Consider the following 22,744-nt stretch of genomic DNA (forward strand, 5'->3'; position numbering starts at 1 on the left):
CACTACCAGCAACTGAGTGCCCCAGCAGCTGAGCCCAGCCTCCACTGCAGGCCATAAAGAAACAATTAGGCACAGTTAATGGCCCATAATTTGTTACTCCTGGGTTCTGTTCCCAGGGGTTCCCCCTCCTAAGTTATTACCCAGGAAGAGACATAAAACTGTATCTCACGGAAACAAAGGCAGCGTGTTTTCCCTGTGTCTCCCTGTGATTAAAAGCTGGAAATGATGCAGCTCTCACAGACGGGAAGGACTGTCACTCACTGGCACACAGCACTGCAACGGAGACATATGGATAGGAACAACCACCAAATGTGTGGGCCTAGTGCAAAGTAAACACATGGGGCCTCTTGTTAACTATATCATGTCTGCCGCACAGACACCATAAGCCCGGAGTGCGGTCCTTCTCCGTGTAGGGGCCCTCGCACCACAGAGTCTGCGCCTATAGAGTGTGGCCATCTTGCAGGACCGCTTGCAGTGGGCTGCTCTCTTTGTACAGAGAATGAGCTGTCCAGTGACACCGCTCTGCAGGGAGAGGATGGAGCAGTGAGCTAGTTACTTTCCGAGTGTCAGAGACAAAATACTTGACCACAGCATCTGAAGGAAGAAAGTTTATTCTCGCGCTCTGAGGGTCCGGTCCATCGTGGCACAGGGGATGGGAGGCAGCGGCGGGTGGGGCGGGAGGTGGGGGGGGGGGGGGGGGGTGGGGACAGCGGTCATGCTGAATCTGTAGTCAGGAGGCGGAGGGAGACAAACACCAGCACTCAGCCTGCCTTCCCCTTTTCAGTCCGTTCTGAGCCGTTGCCCATGTTTAGGGTACCTCAGCCCAGTCTACAAACTTCCTTACAGCCGCTCCCAGAGCGGTCTCCAGGGTGATTCTAGAGCCTGCTAAGGTGATGAGCAACACAAACCATCACAGGTGACTAAAGACGTTACCTTACTGGCTTGGGAATCTAGGGCTAAGACAGGGGGGGGGGGGGCAGCCAGTATGTGAGAATTTTGGAAGGAAGAGGTAGTGGAGGTGAGAATATAGGGATTGGGGTGTGGGCCTCAGAGCAAAGGGTCCAGGCAGAGACTTAATTAACCCCATTTCTTTCTTTCTCTCTTGGTCCCCCCCCCACAAGACAGGGTTTCTCTGTGTAGCCTCGGCTGTCCTGGACTCACTTTGTAGACCAGGCTGGCCTTGAACTCACAGCGATCTTCCTGCCTCTGCCTCCCAAGTGCTGGTGGGATTAAAGGCCACCTCATTCGTTTTTATTTACTCAACCAATTTTACTTACTAAAGTAGAATGCATCAAGTTTAAATGAATGCCTTTCCCCTCCCTTTTCCCCTCCTGACCCACTCTTTCTTTTTCTCCACCTAGCCATAGTTTCGCTGTCCATCTCACTGATCACAGCAGACTCTGAAGCTGTCTGTCTGTCTGTCATCTTCACCCTACCTCACCCTTCATCTCCTAACTTCCACCATTGGAAACCCCGGTGAGCTCCTATGTGCTCGTGGGTCCATGTTTGCCGCCGACAGCGATGCCTTTGAATCGGGCAGACTGGAAGCGAAACCCTGATTCTGCCGTGTGCGATGCAGCATCTCTGAGACTGACTGTTCTTCGTCTGAAAAGTGGGAACAATGTCTGTCTTAGAGGGGTGCTGGGAGAGTACACTGGCTTTGCGCCATCCCTCTATCCCTCTTCATCTCCAGGCCTGAGCGCAGCTGACTTGGAGACTACTTTCCCACCTGGCTCTCTGTAACCCCCCTGGACTCCTCTGCAGCATCTTTCTTACATGTATCTTTTCTCAGTGGTCCCTCAGGAGGGCAAGGATCCAGGCTTGTCAGCCTAATGCGGATCTGATCGAAGCTTGTGCTCCTATTGCTGTGTGACCGGCAACCTCAGATGCAATGGAAGGTTCTGGTAACCGCTAGATGCCACGTCGTATAGCTAAGCAGCCATGCCTAGATTATCACACTGCAGGTGGCATTCCTGAAGCGTGGTGTGAGGTCCCTCCTCAGGAAACTGGGAGCTGCTGGCTCATGCCTGGAATTCCAGTACCCAGAAGTGAATTTAAGGCAAGCATGGTCATCCTGGGCTACACAGTGATACCTTATCTCAAACCACAACCCACCCCACCCCCGCCCCCAAATCCCACATCTAGGTCAGGGGTCACCCACAGCAGACCTGTCAGAGCCAGATAGGGAGCACTCCAGTCAGAAGAACTGGAGGGAATGGGGGTGCGATTCCTTGGTTCACTGATCCCAAGTCATCTGAGTATGTAGGCCACCCCCCCCCAACTGGAGCTCCCTGTACCAGCTGGTTTTGTGTCAACTTGTCATAAGCTAGTCATTAAAGAGGAGGAGACTCCATTGAGGAAATGCCTCCATAAAGATATGGCTGTAGGCCAGTAGGGCATTTTCTTAATTAGTGACTGATGGGCAAAGGCCAATGCCACTGTGGGTGGTGCCATCCCTGGGCTGGTGGTCCAGGGGTGTATGAAAAAGCAGGCTGAGAGCCGGGCATGGTGGTGCATGCCTTTAATCGCAGCACTTGGGAGGCAGAGGCAGGCCGATCGCTGTGAGTTCGAGGCCAGCCTGGTCTACAAAGCAAGTTCAGGACAGCAAAGGCTACCCAGAGAAACCCTGTCTCAAAAAAAAAACAAACAAACAAACAAACAAAAAAAAAACAAAAGAAAAAAGAAAGAAAGAAAAGCAAGCTGAGCAAGCCATGAAGAGAAGCCAGTAAGCAGCACCCCTCCATGGCCTCTGCATCAGCTCCTGCCTCCAGGTTCCTGCCCTGCTTGAGTTCCTTCTCCCTCCAAGCTGTTTCTGCAGTCAGGAGACTAACATTACCTGCTGACACTGACAACATTCTCCAAGCTCCTTCCCTGTAATGCCTGCCACTCACAGCCTCTCAGCTCCCGCACCTATCACACAGTGATGAAGGACACTTCTGGTGTGTGGGTGACGCGGTGAAATATGAGCTGGCATTCTCCAAAGCAGGAAGCATTTCATAGCACTAGGTCGAGAGGTTCCTGGAAAGTGCTCTCACAGGCCAGCCATTGGGAGATGGGGATCTGAGGGTGCCCCTTAGCTCTACACAGACCTAACCAGCTAGGTGCTTCATGAAGGACGAGCTGAATATCAGAGTTAAAGGGTTAAAGAGAAAAAGCATGACTGAATTTCATGAAAATGACCAAACATGAAATGCTATCTTACTGTGCAGTGTATAATTCTGAGAGAGAGAGAGACATCTAAAATATGTGTTTTGTGCTAATAATCAGCCTGGAGTTGCAAGCCCATCCTCTTGAAGTATACTTGCTTTAACAGAGGCCCTGGTAATGAGACCAAAGGATGTACGTTTTGGTTAGAAGGAAGAACTTCAGAGCTGCTAGTAATAAAACGGACTGCTACTGAAAATTAAGCCAATTTTACATTTTCTCATTATGAAGGGATAATTAACTCGGTCTAGCCACCCTACAATGTACATACACCCTCCCACCAAGCATGCACGTGATAAATAATGCAATTTCCTTCATTAAACTAGGAATGCAGCTCGGCAGGAGGGCACTAGCCCAGCTCATGCCCAGGGCTCCACTTCCCACACTGCAAAGCAACATTTCTTTTAAAAGATAACTAAATAAATTTGTCAGCTAAAAATTAATTCGGGGTAGGTGCTGAAGAAATGCCTCAACTGAAGAGCACCAGCTGCTCTTGCAGAGGATCCAGGTTCAGTTCCCAGCACCCACATGGCAGTGCACAACTGTCTGTGACTCCAGCTCCAGGGCATCTGGTGCCCTTTTCTGGCTCCTATAGGCACCAGGCATGCACAGGACGCACTGATATATGTGCAGGCAAGCATTTATACACATTAATTCTTAAGTATAATTTTTATCCTGAGAATTTCATACATGTAGTATGTTTTTTAAATCCTATTTATTCCCCCTTTTCTCCTAACTCCTCCCAAACCCACATCAGCTGCTCCCCTTTCTCAACTTTATAGCCTGCACTGCCCACCCACCCTCCCACCCACCGAGTTCAGTTTGTGCTGTTTATGTAAGCACTGGTGTCATGCCAGGCATTGGAGCAGTTAGCCTACAAGGGACCACAGCCCTGAAGCACCCCAGCCTACCCCACCCCTGCAGCCGCCATCAGCTGTCACCAGTTCTCAGCCAGGTGGAGGGTGATGCTGGTTTTAGTAACAGTGTATCTTTTCCATGTTTTTTTTTTTTTTCACATTTTTGTATGTTCATGTGTTTATTTGGAAGTGAGTACTCCTGTCATGCCTGCATATGGAGGCGCAGTTATTAAGTCTCTCAGTCCACCATATAGGTTCAGGGGAATCAAGCTTAGGTCGTCACACTTAGGAACAAGGGTCCTTATCAGCTGGTCCCTGCACCCCATAAAAGGTGACGTATTTTTGAGGACCCTCCCCCAAAAAAGCCAGAGACAAAATGTCATGCCATCTCATAGCACAGCAAGACAGGGGCACACCAGAGTCAATGAAGCCGCCAATGGCATGTTAAACACATTAGTTACTGGGTAGATTCATAGCTGATGGTAACAAAGTCCCCGTGCTGGTGCTCTGGTCAGGGTCCCCATGGTCATCGAGCGTGGGGATCTAGGGCATGCTCTGACTGGCCAGTCTACCAGTCTACCTGGAAGGTACAGAGTGGGCAAGGTACCGGGGCTGCCCTCCCGGTCACCCCTTCACCTTGGCATCACTCTGAACCTCATGTAGCAGTTTTAGTTGCTGGGATTCCCTGCTCCCCGCTAAGGGTCAGAACTACAACCAGGCTTCACAAACAGGCAAAACTCCAGGCCCAGACTATGCAGGTGAGGCCTCCAACCACAGACAGAGCCAGAAGGCAAACTTCCTACTTGGGGTTGTTGGCACTACTGTTGGCCAGTTTACCAGACTCGCAAGCAGAGGAGCACAGAGGCAGAGTCTGGGGAGGCCCTACTGCTCCACTCCATCCAGCTGACAAGGCTGGGCTAGTATAGAAGGGCGGGGTGAGGCACAGGGAAAGTGTGTTAGGGTGGGACACACCTGATGCAGCTGAGGAACGAGCCTCCGATGAACCTCTGGCACAGATTCATTACAGAACTGTGGTTCATAAAAGGCTCCTGTTTTGGGAACATTTTTAGAGGATGGGGTCTGTGGACTGAACCCTACCAACATTAAAAATAATTCCCTAACACAGAGCTGCTCTCTGCCTGATTGTTCAGTCTTCTGGGAAGCCAGCGCTCTAGATCGAGAGCTGGGACTCCAGGGCTGCTGTACCAGGGAGCAGCAAGGGGCACAGGGGCAGCTGCAGGAAGCACCAGCAGAGGTGCACTGAGAAGAGGTTAAGGCAGCCAGAAGGCCGGGTGACCCCTGGGGATATGAGCACAATCCAGAGCATCAGGTACCAGTCAGTCATGAAAGCTGGAAGGGCAGAAGACAGGAGCCCTTCTGGGGGGGGGGGTGTTTTTCAGGCCTTAGGGGCAGAAGGGGAAATCAAGCTGAGCTGAAAGAGCCCCATTCCACCTGGTTGCTGTTACCTGTCACTTATTTCTGTGTCCTACCCTTGAAGTGTTAAGGTCCCTAAGGTAGTAAGGTACCAGGGTTTGATGCTGAGGCTCTGTGGCACCTTATTTAAAAAGAGGGGGCTGTCAGAATGGCACAGCTGGTAGACGCTTGTCACCATGAGATACCACATTGTAAGCTGGAAAGAGAGAACCAACTGCTACAAACTGTCCTCTGATCACCACACGTGTACTATGGCATACACATCACACGCACATATGTATATGCGCCTAGTCAATGAATAAATAAATGTAATCCCATGCCAGGGACTGGAAAGATGACTCTATGGTTAACAGTCCTTACTGCTCTCTGGTGTTGGAAAACAAGAGCTTAAAAACAAATTCAATGGCTGTTTTTCAGCCCTTACCTATGTACCAAATTCAATGGCTGTTTTTCAGCCCTTACCTATGTACCAGGTATGAAACGCTGAAGGTTCTAAGCACTGAAGTGATTCAGAGAAAAGTCTTGGCAGTCAGCTGCTGCTGGACTCACTCACCAGTCTCAGTCAGTGGCCTTACAAATTTAACATGACAAGTTCAGGGGGCTGGGAGACTTTAGAGGCTGGAGGTATATTAACTACTAGCATGAATGTACAGTTGGCCCTTATGATGCCCAAGTGGTCTGCCCTCGTTCAGCGTGGAAGACCTCAGAAACAAAATTACGAAGAAAATGGTTTAAAGTGCTTGACCATCTTGGGAAATCCCTTTGTCAAGACCTAGAAGAGTTGAAATATGTCATTTTCCTTTGCTAAAGGTCAAATTCCCAGCAGTTCCTCAAACCACTTCTCCTGTGGGAGTGGGGGAGAGTAAGGGGAATCTATACAAAGAATTAGAACTCATTCGCAGATGCCACCGTGCGGACACTCAACTTTATTCACTTTATCTATATATTTAACAATTCTAAAGTATTTACTTCTTGCTTTGACAAAAAAATGAAAAATATAGGAGCACTGACTCCTCTTTAGGAGAAAAGGGTTATATGTACAGCTGCGGAGAGTTATGGTTCCTCCTTTACATACAAAGAAAATATTAATAAAAAAGTGCTTCGTTGATCAAAAAGGGCTAAGAGCTGCGAGCATTTATTCACACTGTACAACAGACCCAAGAAACCCGTATCATAACCTCTTGGCACCTGTCACTAGGAACTGCACAATTTTCAATTATGCCAACCTTGCCCCACCTGGAGGAGACTGTCACCCTGCTGCGTGACTCCCTGCTGGAGGAATGAGCAGTGCTCTGTGGCCTGGGCCACCTTCAGCCGACAGTGCTAGGGAAGGCTTCCAGCTTCTCGCACCCACACTCAGAAACACACAGAAGCCACCTTCCTGAGACACAGAAGGCCCATGGCCAGGTAACAGCTTCCGAAGGGGAGGGACAGGGACATAGGCCAGGCTAGAACTGAGATGGCCCACCAACCTCACCCAGCTCCCAGTGCTGTTACCAGTCTGCAGTTTTTAACAGTGAGCATAAACATAGATGCCAACAATTCAAAGCACAAACCAAAACTACTCTCCACCCTTCCCATACCCGCCTCCAGCACAGCTGACTACTAGCTTAAGGCTCTCTTGGACCACGTCAAAGCTCACTGAGGAAAGGTACCCCAAATCTTCTCCAGGCCATGTCATTTACTAAGAACCCTGCAATCACCAAGGGGCTCTTCACTGGTAGCAGAAGCCAGAAATGTACCCACTCAGGTAGCTAGAAGGGACTCCTGGGTCCTTCCTGCTGTCCCACAAGTAGGGGACGAGAAAGGCTGATTGTGTGGGGAGCCTCAGAACTATGAGGGTTCCGTCCCTTAGGGGGAGATGCATGATTGGTTTGCTTTGGGAATGGGGAATTTGTGGAACCCTGAGTCTGGATTTCCCTGTGTTGGCCGAGGAAGAGATTGCTATGGGACTAGGCTCCAGAGGGGCCTCCCAGGTGCCCAACTCAGTGCAAGCCTTGACAGCATTCTGGCCAGTCTGCACCTTTAGGTCTGCAAGCCCAAAGGAGGCAAAGGGAGCCCTACCCAATCTGGTCATGTTAAAGATAGGATCCATGTGGGCCAACATGTCAGCCCCCCAGTAACTCAAAAGCAGCATATACCTCTGTTTTCAAACTGAGGCCTGTAGAGTATCTCCCCATGTACCCTCCTCCCAGGGCCTTTCTGTTTTTTATCTGTGAGGTGGGATGGCCCTACTCCTCTTAGGAATAGTACTCTTAAGAAAGGGGCGTCTAGCCTCCCCAGCCCTGACACAGCCGTGATGTGAGGAATGGTAACTAATGTTAGGCTGACTTTCTGTCCTGCTCTCTCAGGCCTTCATTCTGGCTCTTTTCAGAGGGAAGCACTGCACCATCCCCCAGCATGCCTGATTGCAAGTGGCTCAGCAGTTTAAGAGCCTGGCAACCTCTGGGCTTCCGTTTAAAAAAAAAAAAAAAGAATTAAGACAACCAGGGAACATTTTGTTTTTAGAAGGCAAAGGAGCATGGAAAGGGAGGGAAAGATGAAACAGAAATCAATTTACAATCCAGTGGTACATCCCATCTCTATACAGATTGTTCCATGCCCCCATTCCAAAGCGAATGGGCCTCTCGGACTGCCCAGGCTGTGTATGAGCCTGTTAAAGAAACAGCAGCATGGTCTCTGCCACCCAGGTCACTTGAGCTTCAGTTTGAAGTGGCAGCAATAGGCTTATCCAGTTCAAGGTCAATGCTGGAGCTTGTGGGATGGAGGCTGCTATAGCAAGACTTGCACACTCGACTGGGTTCAAAGAGCTGCTGGCTAGGAACTGGAACCTTCTGGTTACAACAACTGGAGCAGAATACGTTCCCACAATTCCTTAAGACAAGAAGAAATAGAACAATATTAGTTTCAGCTGGTAGATTTTTGTGTGTAGGGGGAACACCCAACTTCATAGAGCAGCATGGGGTGTGTACAGTCTGGATGTGCTAGAAACATGTTCATTTCTCCAGGCCAGGCCAGGCCAGGGAGACGCTCAGTAGGAAGATGTATGTACCTAGTGAAGCCCTTTCACCTTGGGCCAAGCATGACACGTGATGCCTCCCCACTCTGGCACAAGGCTGTCAGACACACAGGAGAGCCCTTTGTGGGCAAATGAGCCCAGCACTGAAGCAGCTGCCAGCTCAGCACTACGTACGGACCTGGGGATGTACCCAGTGGCTGCACTAACCTTGGCACTGGCCATCTGGGTAGCTTGAGGTCATAGGGAGGTCAAAGTCAAATGGACTCAGCCTGTGGGCCCTCAGGGAAGAGAAACAACTATGCTGCCCAGCTGGAGATGAGGGCTTTGCCTAGCGGCCACTGCTTCAGAGGCAAGTTGGATGCAGACTGCTGCGGCAACATGCAAAACCAGACACAAGCAGCACGTGCCACATGCTCAGCATGAAAGGGAGGTGGAAGGACGAGGCCACGGAGCAACACATGCTCACATACATCCCCCGCAGACAGTGCTCAGTCAACTATGGTTCACTGCGCCTCCCCATGCATCTCTAGGCTCCCCTCTCTTTTCCCACCAAAATCCCTATTTCTTTGCACCTGTGCAGCACAGGTTTGTACAGCGAAACTGACCTCTCCCCCTCTCTCTTCTCTCTCCTCCCTCCGCCCCCCCCAACACACAGACAGAAGGTAACCAGTGAAGGATGAGTTCTGCTCGCCTTACAATCCTACATTTGCTGAGCCTGAAGTATAAGCCAACACCGGTCAGCTCCACAAGGGAGCTCCAAGGCACCTGACCCAGCTCTCCAGAGATGAAGAGCGGAGTTAAACAGTGCAGTTAAACACTGCACTAACTTCTCAGCCGTACTCCTCAGAATGCAGAGCACACTGGAAGAAGCCCTCAGGCAGGAGGAGCAGACACTGAAGACCACAGGAGACAAAGCAACAAAGAAGGGAAGGTGGGATCCAAGGCAATAGGACAGGGAACCACAACACAAAGCTTTTCGTTTCTAGAATATAGGAAATACTTTGTAACTTTCTAAGAAACATGAGCCAGCAAGAACTTGTGGTTCCACAGGCAATCTTCTGAACGCATATATTTGTTAAACATAGCTGCTTAAGAGCCTGACATGAATTTGATCAATTAAGCTTTCTATCTGACTTCCTCTGGGAGACCCTGAAAGACCTAAGTGGAGTTTCCCATGCTAAGTAGTTCTCTGGAAAGATCTGTTCATCTGTCCCTTTAAAAACAGAAGAAAGAAGTGATGCTGTTTGACTGGACAGTTACTAGCATCATCATCCTGGCATCAAGGAATGACTGCCTCTTCTCCCCGACAGAAAAAGCTCTGAAGCCCAGTGGCTCCCCAAAGAAGCCCTGAGGAAGCGCCACTTCTCATCAGGAGCCTAGAACCTAACAGCCCCAGCTGGCCTGTACACTCCCGAGTGGAGCAGGAGGCAGCAGCAGATACAGCCCTGGCAGTTTCTTTCATCAGCTGCTCTGGATCCCCCTCCCTCACCTGCCTGTGCTCTCCCTTAGAGGGCTGCAGCACCGTGAGTGTAGAGAGGGAATGGCAGCGTTAGTGTGGAGAAGTTATTGTGGGTGTGCAGACATCACACACAAGCTGTTGCAAATGCTCACCACGTTTGATCAACACGGTCAGTGTCCCTGCAAGGAGGGGAGAAAGAGCTCAGAGGAGAAACCATTTGGTCTAGAGGTGCAGGGTTGGGGAGACCCACGGTCCCAAAAGTGTCATGTGTCTACAAAGAGATGGTCCCATCCTTTTCAGCAGGCTCACTTCTACATGGGCCACTGCATGATTCTGATAAACTTCCCATCCTAAGAACACTGATAGTCAGCACCCAGCCTGGGCAAAGCAGCTGTAGTGATTCACTGGAGAGTGTGCTCAGCTCTGTCTACTAGTCCCCAACTACAGCTACTTAGCAGCCGCAGAGGGAATAGGGGAAGCAGGGACACCAGGCTCCCTGTCCACACAAGAAAACTGGTTTTGCTCAAAGTAGCCTCGGTCAGTTTGATGTTGGAAATGAGAAATGAAGATCTGCATGGTAGCTGTTACCTACCAATCTTGAAGATGAAACAAAGTTATGTCCACATTTCAAATTTTAATAGTGATCACCAATTTGGGAGGCACAGAAATATGACCCCAAGGGCAGGTCACGGCTGATAAGATGCCAAAGTTCAGACTTCATAACCATCCCACCCTAAAGGCCACCCCAATGGCACCTGCAGTGGTGCTTCCTGCTGGCGAGCCAGAAGGCACTGTCACAGGCATAGCAGTGGGCAGCCAGGTGGTCAGGTAGCCAACGGGTCATCTGTAAAACACATGGGACCAGGTTAGTGACAGGAGGCGGGCCAGTCAGCTGAAGTCAACAGAGCCACACCAGGGGGAGCAAGAGTCCCAAGGACTAGATGGCCTCCAGTGGCACCAGCACAGCAGGCCTGCTAATGGTATAAGAAAGGTGTCCAAACTATTTTCTGGAGGAGGTTCCAATCTCCCGAGACAGCGTGGCAGCAGTGGCACCCTGGGTTGCCATGAGAGCTGGCAGAGGCAATGGAGAGAGAGGGCCAGCTCGCTGGTGTGCCTGTCTTAGAACTGATGGATGAGGCTGAACACTGGCCATGACTCTTCCTTGCTTAGGGGCATGGGCAGGGACTGGAGTGGAGAAGAACTGTAGGACACCTGTATGGATGGCACGCAGAGCAGGGGCTGAGCCTGTACCTCTGTGTCCTGTTTATCCACCTGCTCCCAGCTGGCTTCAGAGAAAATCTCTGTGCTGCAGCGAGACAAACAGTTCTGATCCAGATTGCTTTCCGAGTCGGGGATTGAAGTCTGTTGGCAAACAAACACAGCTGAGCAGAATGAACCTGTCTCCTCCCAAAGGAAGAATGGAACCCTGGGGCCTATGGGCAGGACTGAGCGCTAAGGTGCCAAATGTGCAGTTACTCCAGCCATCCAGACCCTGGCTGGCCAGGTAGAGAGAAGGGCTGGGCTCAGAAGGCTACATGGGTTTTGTGAAGAGTGGAAAGATGGACGTTAGTGTCCAGGAAGCAAGTGAGGTGAGCTAGAAGAGGAGGGAACTCCCCGTGTCAGCTGTGCTGGTGCTCCAGTATAGCCCTCCTTTCTCTGAAGGACTCTTTGGGACAGCGAGAAACCATTATTAATTAGGATGAAGAAAAGGCCAAAGTCCCTTTGGTTGGAAAGTTAGTGATCTGGGATGACTACACCGTCAGGCCCATCAAGAAGAAAGGCCCTCCGGGAACCCAGGAGCCCTGGTACTCTCCTTTCCAGCCACCGAGCCTCATCGGTACTTTAGAAAAGAGCAATCCCTTCTCTCCATTCCTCCTGCCAGCACCTGCCACAGAGTGGGTACAAACATTTGTTCAAAAAGAGCAAAGCTCTCAACACTCTCCACGTCTGAGAAAGCAGGCAGCTTACTAGTGACTCAGGCAGGCCAAACACTCCACAAGACAGGATCAGCACTGCTCTACAAATGCCATTCTGAACAGGTGTGCAAGCCCTTCTAAACATACAATATTTTACTTGGGGCTAGAGTGAACTGAGATAGGGTCTCACTCTGTTGCTCAGGATAGCCTGGAACTCACTATGTAGCTCAGGCTGGCCTCAAACCTATGGAAATGCTTTGCCCCAGGGTCACAAGTGCTTGGTTACAGGCTTGGGCCACACAGCCTGGCAGACCCAGGACCCTCTCTGAAGAGATTCGATCCCATGCCATGCATGTTAACGCCCTCCCTTTCTCTCAACTGCTTAGAAGGGAATGAAAAGCCAGCACAGCAGAATAGAGGCAGACCTCTGTTTCCATGGCCAAGGCTAACTAATTCCCAAACAGTCTCTCTCAACATGGCAATTTAAGACCCTGCTAATCCTTTCAGAAATCTGTTTCAGTAACCATGTTTTGGGTGCAAAGGGTTACATTGCCAGCATCTGTATGCCACCTCCTTGGACAGCTTCAAAGGAATTGTGAGCGAACTTACCACTTCATCTCCAAAGTCCCCATTGAAGCGCAGAGAACTGGTCAGGTACTGGCTCTCCAGGCGACTCTTCAACTCCTGGACTTGTTTCTTCAAGGTCTCCACTTCCTGCTGGTGGCCCGACTCTATCTGTCGCAGGCGCTGTTGGATTGTGTCCGTGTACACAGGCATGCCATCATCATCCAGGTGGCTGCGGGAAGGCTGCTCAGGGCTGCTCGTAGTGGACGGCCTCCCCGAGTGGCTATTGAGCCACTTGTGGTGCAAGTTCCTTGAGTACAAGTGAGCAGAGCTGCAGCTTGTAGCAGACAGCTGGTGGCTCACTGGGTCCTTATTCCTCCCAGCCTCCCCATTGGCACAATGCCCATTGGGTGTGGGGTACTTCTGAAGGGTGCCAAACCCTGCAGGCTGTTCTGAGGCCTTGTTTTCAGTCTCTAGGGCACCGTTACACACAATTCCCTGTCTACATTTGTCTAATGGCAAGGCACAAGGAGCCCGCATCAGGCTGAGGGTGTTGCCAGGGGATGAAGTCCTGTGTACCACAGAGTCCCACTGGGGCCTCTCAGCAGACCTGGGCTCTGGTACTAGAGGAACCATGTCCTTGCCGCTGAACCTACCACTGCTTGCCAGGCAAGGTCTGTGATGGAGCTGGGGCCCACTCTCTGACTTCACCTTATCTTCTAGTAACACGTGCACAGAGCTGTTTGTGTGTGGTCCTCTTGTCTCAAATGGGACTTGGGAAGGCAGCAGAGAACTAGACTGTGAGGTACCAAGGCCAACTTTTGCATCTACCAGGACGCCAGGAGCTACACTCTCCCTGTCCTCTGCAGTATGTTCTACTTGAGGCTGCGCCACAGGAAGCTCCTGGGAGTCCTCTCCCCTGAAAGGATCTTGGAGTGAACTAGAGAGAGCATGGTGCCCGGCCTGCTGTTCAGGAATACCCTGTGACGACAAAGACAGACTGGGGTCTAGATGGCTTCTTAGAGTAGCATCATCCAGCTCTGGCTCTTGGTAAAGTACAACTGAGCCCTCAGCCGCCATCCTGCTCTCCTTTGCTAGGAGTGTCTCCTCTTTGACCTCTGGCACCTCGGTGTGCTCCCTGTGGGCAGGCTCTTCTGTCCCACTCTCCTCTTTGGTGGCCTCTTGCAAAATGTTCTCCATCTGCCCTTCAGCCACACCAGCTGCCACGGATAGTTCAGCCCCTCCAAGCAGCCTGCTGGGCTTCCGCAGACTGTCCACCGCAGGCGCCTCTTCCCCAGAGCCAGCAAAGCTGCTCAGCTCCAGGGAGCGCCCGTGCTCCTGCCACTTCTCATTCAGGCTGGGGTCACTGCTGCGCCGACTGGCCAGAGGCACCGTGTTGTCGCAGGCTGTGGTCAGATTGTCAAATGATCTAGTCTTGGGTAGGCTAAAAGAAAAGGGGTTGGGAGAAATGAGAATCTCAGTGGCTATTCAGAGTGCCGCAGGGGACAAGAGGCTTTTAATAAGCTACTGTTTCACAGCTGGCCCACTACAGCAACATCAATGAAGTGAGTTCAGAGAGGCGGGGCCCTCCACAGGCACTGTCTGCGCTGCCCTACTAACAGTCCCTGCCCCCAAATAAGCAAACAGCATATACTATTTCTAAAAGGCATGCTTTTATTTTTTTCCCTCTCTTTTTTGACTTCTGAGACAGGGGCACATGTGTCCTGGGTTGGCCTCATACTCTCTACATAGCCTAGGAATGAGCTTGAACTCCCGGTCCTTTTGCCTCTACCACCGATGTGCTGACAGTTCAGGAATGCGCCACCATGCCAGGTTTGTGCGGCACTTGGCCCCAAACTCAGGGCTTCATGCAAGTATTCTACCAACTGAACTGCATCTGCAGCCTTCAACAGGCACTCCTCCCAATGATCTGTGCCTCTTGGGTAGTGGCAAAGCGCCTCGCTGGCTCTTTGTACTATATGCACTTTAAGTTCATTGATTATCTATCACTCTGATCTTAAGGCATATTCATAAGGGCAAAACAGTTTCTCTCATCTCACATCATCTGACTTTCAAGCCTCAAAAGACCAATCAGAGCAGGGAGGGGAAGCAGAGAGCAGTATGTAAACAAAGCACAGTCTACAAAGATGCCACGGATGTGTTCCATCACCGAGAAACTGCTCAGCGCATGCGGCTGGATAATGTAGTGACAGGCCCAACTCACTTCCAGAAATAAGACTATCCTTCTTAAGAAGCTAAACTGCAAACAGATGTGGTGGTTTGTGCCAGTGAATTCAGCAGTCACAGCAAGCCTGAAGTTAGCTTCCCAGGCGGGGAGGGAGAAGGAGGGATAAGAGTGAGTAGAGAGGAGGGAAGTGGGAGGGAGAGAAAGAATACTACAACATGAGCGAAAACACCACATAGGACCTGGGACTTGTGGCATCAGCTCTGGGCTCACCGGCTCAGGGGGGGATCATCAGGGCTGGTGCCTGGGGCGGGGTATGGTGCACAGCTGTCGTCTGATGGGGTAGACGGGGATGGGCATGGAAGGTATACTGCGCTCCACAGCATCAGATTCCGCACATGGCACACGGGGTACAGCACCTGAAAGGGGAGGACACGTGTTTATGCAGGTCCTAGAACTAAGGAGCAAGAACAAACACACCCTGGTGGGCCGCCCACACAGCTGGGTCACAGATCTACAGAGAGGTGACACCGGTAAATGAAGGTCCAGCTCCCAAGAGGACAGGTACAGAACCAGGGCTTCTGTTTAGCAACATTTTTCACTAAAAAGCCTCTTACGAGCATAAAAATCTAAAGGATCCTTTAAAGGTCAACTTCTTATTAATTATCTCAGGTGATCTTTATTGAATGACTGGTTTTCATTAACCTGATTTACCACATATGAATCTTTGTTAAGTGATGAAAATGTCTGTTTTCTGAAGCTCAGCTTCAGCAGAAGCTGTCAAACCTGTTTTATAGAATCACTGAAATTAATCATGTACAAATAAGGATCCCTGCCCCCACTGTCACTTCCCCAGCAGGCACAGCTGAAGGAAGGAGAGACACGGTGTAATAAACCTTTTCTTTTGACTACTTAACTGAGATGAGAAGTGCATTAATTGCCCAGCAAAGCAATACAACCTCTGATTAGCCTGCCTGGACTTCTAAGGGCTTAAAATGCATCCGACCAAGGGAACACCAATACACTTTGATACATAAATGCATTGCCTCTCTTCCTCTAGTTAGCAGAGGTATTCTTTTGAAGGGACAAAGTCTTAAAAGGCCTGCCAGCTCTCCACGTATGAAAACAGTCACAGAGAGATACGTGCCAACATCTGAAAGAGTTCTGTGTAGAGACAAGAGCTGCAGCGGGTCCCATTGCCTGGTTTGTGGAAGAAAAGTAGGAGCCGTTCACTGGCCCTTCTTAGCCGTACAAAGCATCCAAGAAGGAACCTTAGTGCCTTTTCCTTTGGAGAGTGGCAACACTCTAGGACTGTGGAGGCGGCACAGGTGATGATTTATGTCTAAAGTGGCAAAGCAGAGATGTGCTCTATACCAAACAACCTCGAGCCCAGGTTGATCATGGACAGACAGAGCATCATTAGGTGGAAAGTGAAAAACTGGAGGCAGGACTTTGTGACAGCAGACACATTTTCATAAAAACAGGCACTACTCAAACTATCTCCCATATATGCCCCAACCCCAAACTCCTTCTGCTGATCTCAGAGACAGGCTAAAGGGTACATACGGCTTCTGACTGAGATGAATACAGGAGATTTTTGAAAGCTTTGTTGCCTGCTCGAAGAAGCGACCACACAGAGCACGTCCGTTCCTGAGTCTGCTTTTCCCCTCTCTCCTTGGCGTTGTTGCACAGGAATGTTCCAAAGAGGCAGGAATAGGTATGCTGTACCAGTTTCACCTGCACAAGTCCAATGAGGTACAGTGGGGTACATCGTCTCAGGAAGGAGGTCAGTCCTGAACAATCACCATAACATCCTGGGACTACTTCAGCTCACTCAGGAATGTAGGGGGTGTATACAGGCAGTTAATATATGGCCTCCTCTTCACAGTTACCAATTGCAGGGTCTGACTGACCCCAGCACCAGCGCTCCTATGTCAAAGACACGCTAATGCAGGAGGCATAGTGGAGAAATGCTGAGGCAGTCAGTAGAAATGAGGGGGTGGGAGCTGGAGGATGGAGAAGAGGGCACTAAGACAGAAGAGTACATCTTCCACCAAAGGAAAGAGAGCAGAAAACATGGCAGCCAGCACTGGTAGAACAGGAGAGGAAAGTGGCAACTTAGATTGCTCCTATTTCTAACTACCTGTTAGACCATACACATTAGAAGTCAAGTTTAAAACAATTCTATGTTTACTCTGGAAAACCTGGCACACCTAGATTCAGTGAGTGAAAAATAAAATGCCTGTTAACTGCTGTTGCTTTTAAATAAAGCAGTCACTCCAATTGAATTTGAAAAATGCATAGTTTGTGTGGAAACGGCCCACTAACACGTGTATCAACATGCCCCTAGTGTAGGTAACTCCCAAAATGTACAATCATTAAGTCCAAACTCACAAGGAATGCTTCATTGAACTCAAAAGAGCAAGGAAATTGCCTCTGCAGCTGATGAACACAGTCAAGCCATTGCAGAAACACTGGGCAACGCTCGTTCAGATCGTCTGAGTTCTCCCCATGACCACACCGGTCAGCAAACTTATGGCCAAAATCTAGCCATTCCATCTCCACAAGGACTTGGAAACCCTGCAGGGAGGAACCAAGGAGAGACCACTTGTACAGTACTGTCTCATCTGTGGCATCCTAAGCTTCATGTTACCAACAGCAATCTCCTTTAACAGTCTCCTGCTAAGTCCCCCTGGCCGAGGCTCAGAGCCAAAGGGTCTCTCCTTAATGGCTCACGATTCCACTCAGTACTCACTTGAAGGACACTGACTGTCTATCTCGGCATTTTTGTAGTCTCTCTCACTTACTACACAAATGCTATCTGCTTACCCAAATTTCTCTTTTATTAATGTTTGTCTTTGACGTTACATTTACAAAACTCTATTTGTAAAAATCCTTCCCCAGTACTGGTTTTTATAAATATTTGTATTTATACTTTATGCTTTTGTCTTTCTATCTTTCACCCAACACTGGTTACTTCAGAGCAGATGCTTCTTCCTGAATGCTGTGCAATTCTGTCTAGACCCACCATCGTAAGCATGTGGATATTCTTTTACAGAAGCCCATTTTCCTGAGGTAGACAAAATCTTTCCAAGTAGAGAAGCTGCAAAAAACCCATTTCTGTATCCTCAATGCCTGTCATCCAAACTGCTCCACTGAAAGAGGTGAAAGGACTCAGCATAAGGCGCTGCAGCTCTAAGAGACGAGGGCGTGATTTCAATGAACTGTACTTCCTATAGATCTAGCACACAGCCCTCCCTCCTAAAGGTTTCCCCAACCTATCCTGAGACACCCCTCCCTCCCTCCCTCCCTCCGAACGCTCACCTCTATTGTTCGGTAATAAGGGTCCAGCAGGAGCTTAGCCAGTGCCACAATCTGGGGAGTGCGATCCCAGCCATCTGAGCAGTGCACTAGCACTGGTCGCTGATCGCGGTCCACAGCATGCACCACGAGAAGTGCCGACTTCAAAAGCACAGACAGGTGATGGAGCCATTTTGTGCTTTCAAGAGCAGAAAGCCAACTATAAAAAAGAGGAAGATAAGAAAAATACTGATTTTTATGATTTTATGGCATCGTGTCCAATGCCTGTCAAATTAAAAAGCAATTCCCCAAGACCTATGTCTCCAAATAAAGTGTACCCAGGGGATAGAGTCAAGCTCCACAATTAAGAACAGACAACTTTAGGAAAAAAAGCAAGGGGAAAGCCAGGCGTGGTGGCGCACGCCTTTAATCCCAGCACTCGGGAGGCAGAGGCATGCGGATCGCTGTGAGTTTGAGGCCAGCCTGGTCTACAAAGTGAGTCCAGGATGGCTAAGGCTTCACAGAGAAACCCTGTCTCGAAAAACCAAAAAAAAAAAAAAAAAAAGCAAGCAAGGGGAAAAAGAAAACCAACAGCAATAAAAGCCCAAATGTAATTAACAATGTCACACTACATCTAGCACTTAAAAAAAAAAAAAAAAAGACTTATTTTTAATTTTTAACTATGTGTATAGGAAATGGTATATGTGTGAGTGCAGCTGCCTAAGTACATACTTAGGCACAATGTTGTTGAGTTAGTTCAGAAAGACTCCCTTCCGCCACACACACACTTTTTCAAAAATCCTTTAGAGACTATCAGATAAAAGGAATTGCCTCTTTGGCACAAGGTTACACAATCTACCCCCAACTATGTTAACATTTTGTTTCATGTACGTCTTCCTCCATCCCTCATTCTAAACAAACCAAACAATTCCACAAAAAAATAAAAAAGTCAAACAAGTTCCAGTTTTTTCCCCAACTGTAGCTGGATTTGTAGTTAAAGGCTACAATTCTAGCCCCTCAAAGACTAAAAGAGAAGGAAGAGTAATTCTGTCCAGACTGTTAGGAAGGCTTTGCCAAGATAAGGCCTGGATGAGGCCGATAGGACAAAGCTGGTCTACTAAACCTGAAGAAGGAACATCAACTTTGTAAGAGTCTAAGAAAGAGAGATCCTTCCTGCCAGGCAACAAATGGCAGAACAGGGTGTACAAGCTCTGTTTTTCCCAACTACACTGTGACTCAGAGGCTGACGCTCTGTCTCCACCATTGCTGTATCCCAAGCTTTGTCCTTAGAATATGGAAGAGTCCTTCTATTTAATGAACTGTAAGTTTGTCATAGGTAAACTGAACTTAAAAGATTTCCTATGTCCTAGTTAGATACACTTAAAACACTTTTTCCTGATGGGTCACTTATTTCTTTCTGTTTTAAAAAAAATAAATATACGAGAAATGATCAACAGGACTCCAGGGGAGGGCTCTCCTGACTACTGATTGGCTATGGGCCAGCAGCCGAGAGGTCTATGAACCACAGAGGGATGTGCTTCACCCATATTGATATAGCACCAACAGACATGTTAACTTGGAAAGGGTGCTCTCTCAGGATCCCACCCTGTGACAATGAACTGCATTGTAACTAGGGAATACTCATAATGAGACAAAGTCTTTCTTGGAGATGCATCCCCTAACTGGTTCTCTTAATACCAACTAGTCAGACCTGAAAAATCATATACAAGTAACACTAAACAGACCAAGCAGGGGTTGTTTTGTTTGCTGTGTGTGTTCATAGAAAGATACTTCACTCTGTGTGTGTGTGTGTGTGTGTGTGTGTGTGTGTGTGTGTGTGTGTGTGTGTCTTCACAGAAAGATATCTCACTCACAGCAAGTGTTACTGTAGTACTTCAGGGAACAAAGAATTACACTGTTTGGGCTAAAAGCAACGAAGAGAAAAAAGGGGTCCAATGAAAAACAAAAAGTGTTGCTTCTGTTCTGAGGAATAAAATCTATTATGTGCTGTATATCCTGAAACCCTGTGACAGAACAGTGCTACAGATGTTATCAGTTGAGGCTGGGTACCCTACACAAAGAACTACAGGCTGATTAAGGAATAACAAGATTGGAAGAAATCATCTTCCCAGAGGAAGAGCCTCCAAACTGATTATCCAATAGCAAGTGGTCAGCCCTGAAAAAAAATTACAAGTAACATTATATGGACTGAGCATGTCATATATATATTTAGAAATATGCACACCTGTAACAATAATTAAAGAAATAGAGGTCATGAATTTGAGAGAAAACAAGTTGGGGTGCATGGGAAATATTAGAGGGAAAGGGAAGGGGGAAAATAACATAATTATATTTTAATTTAAAAAAAAAAAAGAAAACAAAAAACCCTGCAATAGATCTGTTTTTTCCACAGCTCATGTTCTATGCTGTAGAAAAAACCAGCTCCTAAGCCAGGAAGAGTATCCACAGGAACTGAAAGTATAACCGAGGTTCACTAAAAAACAGAAGATACCTCCAAACTCGTTTAAAAACAAAACAAACAAAGCAGTAACAAGCAAAAGAAGCACACAAGCTAAACCTAAGGCCTTACTTCCCGGGGTCTGGCATCTGTGTGCACAGCAGTCGCAGAGACTGGAAACTCCTCCGGATAGAGTGAATGTTTGCCATTCCCATAAACACAACTTCACAGTTTGGATAATACTCTGGAGAGAAAAACAATATAAACACACACACAAATACATTCAATTTACAGATTACACCAGCAAATTGAAAAGCAGCAAAGTAGCAGCACCAAAAAGTACAGGTATAAACAGATTCAGAAAGGGCACCTTACTAGAATTCTGTATTTACTGTCTCAATTTGACCTCCACTTTTCTAAGTCTGTGGGGAGTATGGTGGAAAGCTAGTGATGATTTGTATATGTACTGTGAGAGACAACAAGTGCTTTTAGAAGAACAGACTGAGAAACAAAGCCTTGAAAGCAGCATCAACAGCCTTGTAGGGAAAGAACAGCTTTCCTATTACATAAGCTTAGCACACAGGAGGATAATCTGCACCTCATCCAGAGTGCACGAATGTCAAGGATCCAGAGAGATGCCCTGGCTTTCTGAGTGCAAAGTGAAGAATGTGCCTTGCCATTTGTTCTAGATTAAGCCTAGGTTGTGAGTGAGCTGTGCTGACAAGGACAGATGATAGAGGGACAGGTCACACACTCACTCACCTGGGCACTCACAGCCTCCCCCTTTGGCTCGATTTGCCACAGCTGCTGCATAGGATCGAGCATCCAAGATCAAAAGCTTCTGTGGCTCAAGAGCTAAACTTTCTGCTCCTGAAGCATTTGACAGAGAGGAATCTGCAGACATCAAGAAGGTAATAAAAACTAAGCAAACCTACCTCTCCCAGAACTGTGAAAAACTAGTACCAGAGGCACAAATTACAATAAAAACAGTAAGATGAACTCAAATCAATGAAACCCCTTAGCCAGACTCTTGCACTGAGTTGCCTTCACTCTACCCCCTGTTTTGCCTTCTCATTTATTTTCCAAACCCAATTCCCACAGCACATTAAGACCCACATCGTCTAGTCTCTTACTCCCATTTCAACACCACTAGTTCTTTCATAAAAGGAGGTATTTCTCTCTATACACTGGAGACAAACATTTCACTCTTGTCCCAATGGCAAGGAAGACAGCAGCAGGCTCTTAAGTCAAGCTGGAAACAGAAGGCCTTTCAGCGCCTTGTCAAGACCTGTCATTCCTCAAAGACGCTCACTAAATTCTCTCATAAAAGTAACTTCATAGCCAGGTGTGATGGTGCATGCCCCAACAGTCAGGAAGCAGAGGCAGGCAGTTCTTTGTGATGTCAAGGCCAGCCTGGTCTACGTAGAGAGTTCCAGGGCAAAGACATTGTCTCAAAATCCCAAAGTAACATCTTGTCTTCTAAGGAAAAGCTACTTTCAGAAAAGCTTCCCAGGTGCTTTTAAAAACTGCTGCATGGGCCTAGAGAGCACCTTACCGAACTCCACATCAGAAAGATCTCCTCCGTTGGGAAAGTCTCGACAACTGTTCCTAGTGGAAACCTTGCTGACACTTGACTGAGAGTCAGAAGCACAAGCCTTGGCCACTGACTGTACCAGGTGCTCATCATCAGCATTTCGCCAGCCCCACCAGCTAACCTCCGGCTGTCCGCAGCGGGCAATGACCGCTCCATTGCTCTGGTGCCTGTGTGGAGACAACAGTGTACTATTTCAAGGCCCCCAATCTGATGCTCCATGCTCACAAAAAAGGTGTGGTGGTTGATTGTAAGCTCTAATGAACAGCTTGACACTAGGTAAATACTGAAACGGTCACAAATCTTTACAGTACTAATAGGAACATAAATAAAAAACAAAAACTACATAACTTTCTCAATTATCATAGTATGTTCTGTAAAGTTACCAACAAATGATAAATGAGTATTCTTAGAGAAAATAAACTAACACTAACAATTTAGATATTCTGAATCGGTACTTTTGGGAATTTTTTTAAAAGAGAATTTTCTTTGAGTCTTATGTATACAGTGTTCTGCCTGTTTGTACACCTGCAGGCCAGAAGAGGGCATCAGATCACATTACAGATGGTTGTGAGCCACCAGGTGGTTGCTGGGAATTGAACTCAGGACCTCTGGAAGAGCAGTCAGTCCTCTTAACTGCTGATTGTCCAGCCCCGGGAAAAATTTTTTTTTAAATCTATGACTAGTAAACTAATTATACTATGCAATAATTATTATTAATTATAAATATCTCATATCTGACACTGAACCCAACATA

At 48.2% G+C, this 22,744-nt stretch overlaps 1 protein-coding gene across 1 annotated transcript in view; it reads right to left on the reverse strand.

Annotated features, from left to right (window-relative positions):
* Positions 1 to 7,928: 7,928 nt before the first annotated feature.
* Positions 7,929 to 22,744, reverse strand: part of Mtmr3 (myotubularin related protein 3) — a 37,258-nt gene continuing 22,442 nt past the window's right edge. Inside the window, 11 exon segments of the mRNA XM_051165376.1 lie at positions 7,929 to 8,369; positions 10,126 to 10,152; positions 10,729 to 10,817; positions 12,499 to 13,897; positions 14,912 to 15,057; positions 16,205 to 16,375; positions 17,033 to 17,218; positions 17,963 to 18,158; positions 20,529 to 20,640; positions 21,159 to 21,290; positions 21,952 to 22,157. Coding sequence (XP_051021333.1) covers positions 8,198 to 8,369; positions 10,126 to 10,152; positions 10,729 to 10,817; positions 12,499 to 13,897; positions 14,912 to 15,057; positions 16,205 to 16,375; positions 17,033 to 17,218; positions 17,963 to 18,158; positions 20,529 to 20,640; positions 21,159 to 21,290; positions 21,952 to 22,157 — 2,836 coding nt within the window. The 3' untranslated portion in view covers positions 7,929 to 8,197.

Source organism: Acomys russatus, chromosome 22 (genome assembly GCF_903995435.1).
Source record: "Acomys russatus chromosome 22, mAcoRus1.1, whole genome shotgun sequence".
NCBI lineage: Eukaryota > Metazoa > Chordata > Mammalia > Rodentia > Muridae > Acomys > Acomys russatus.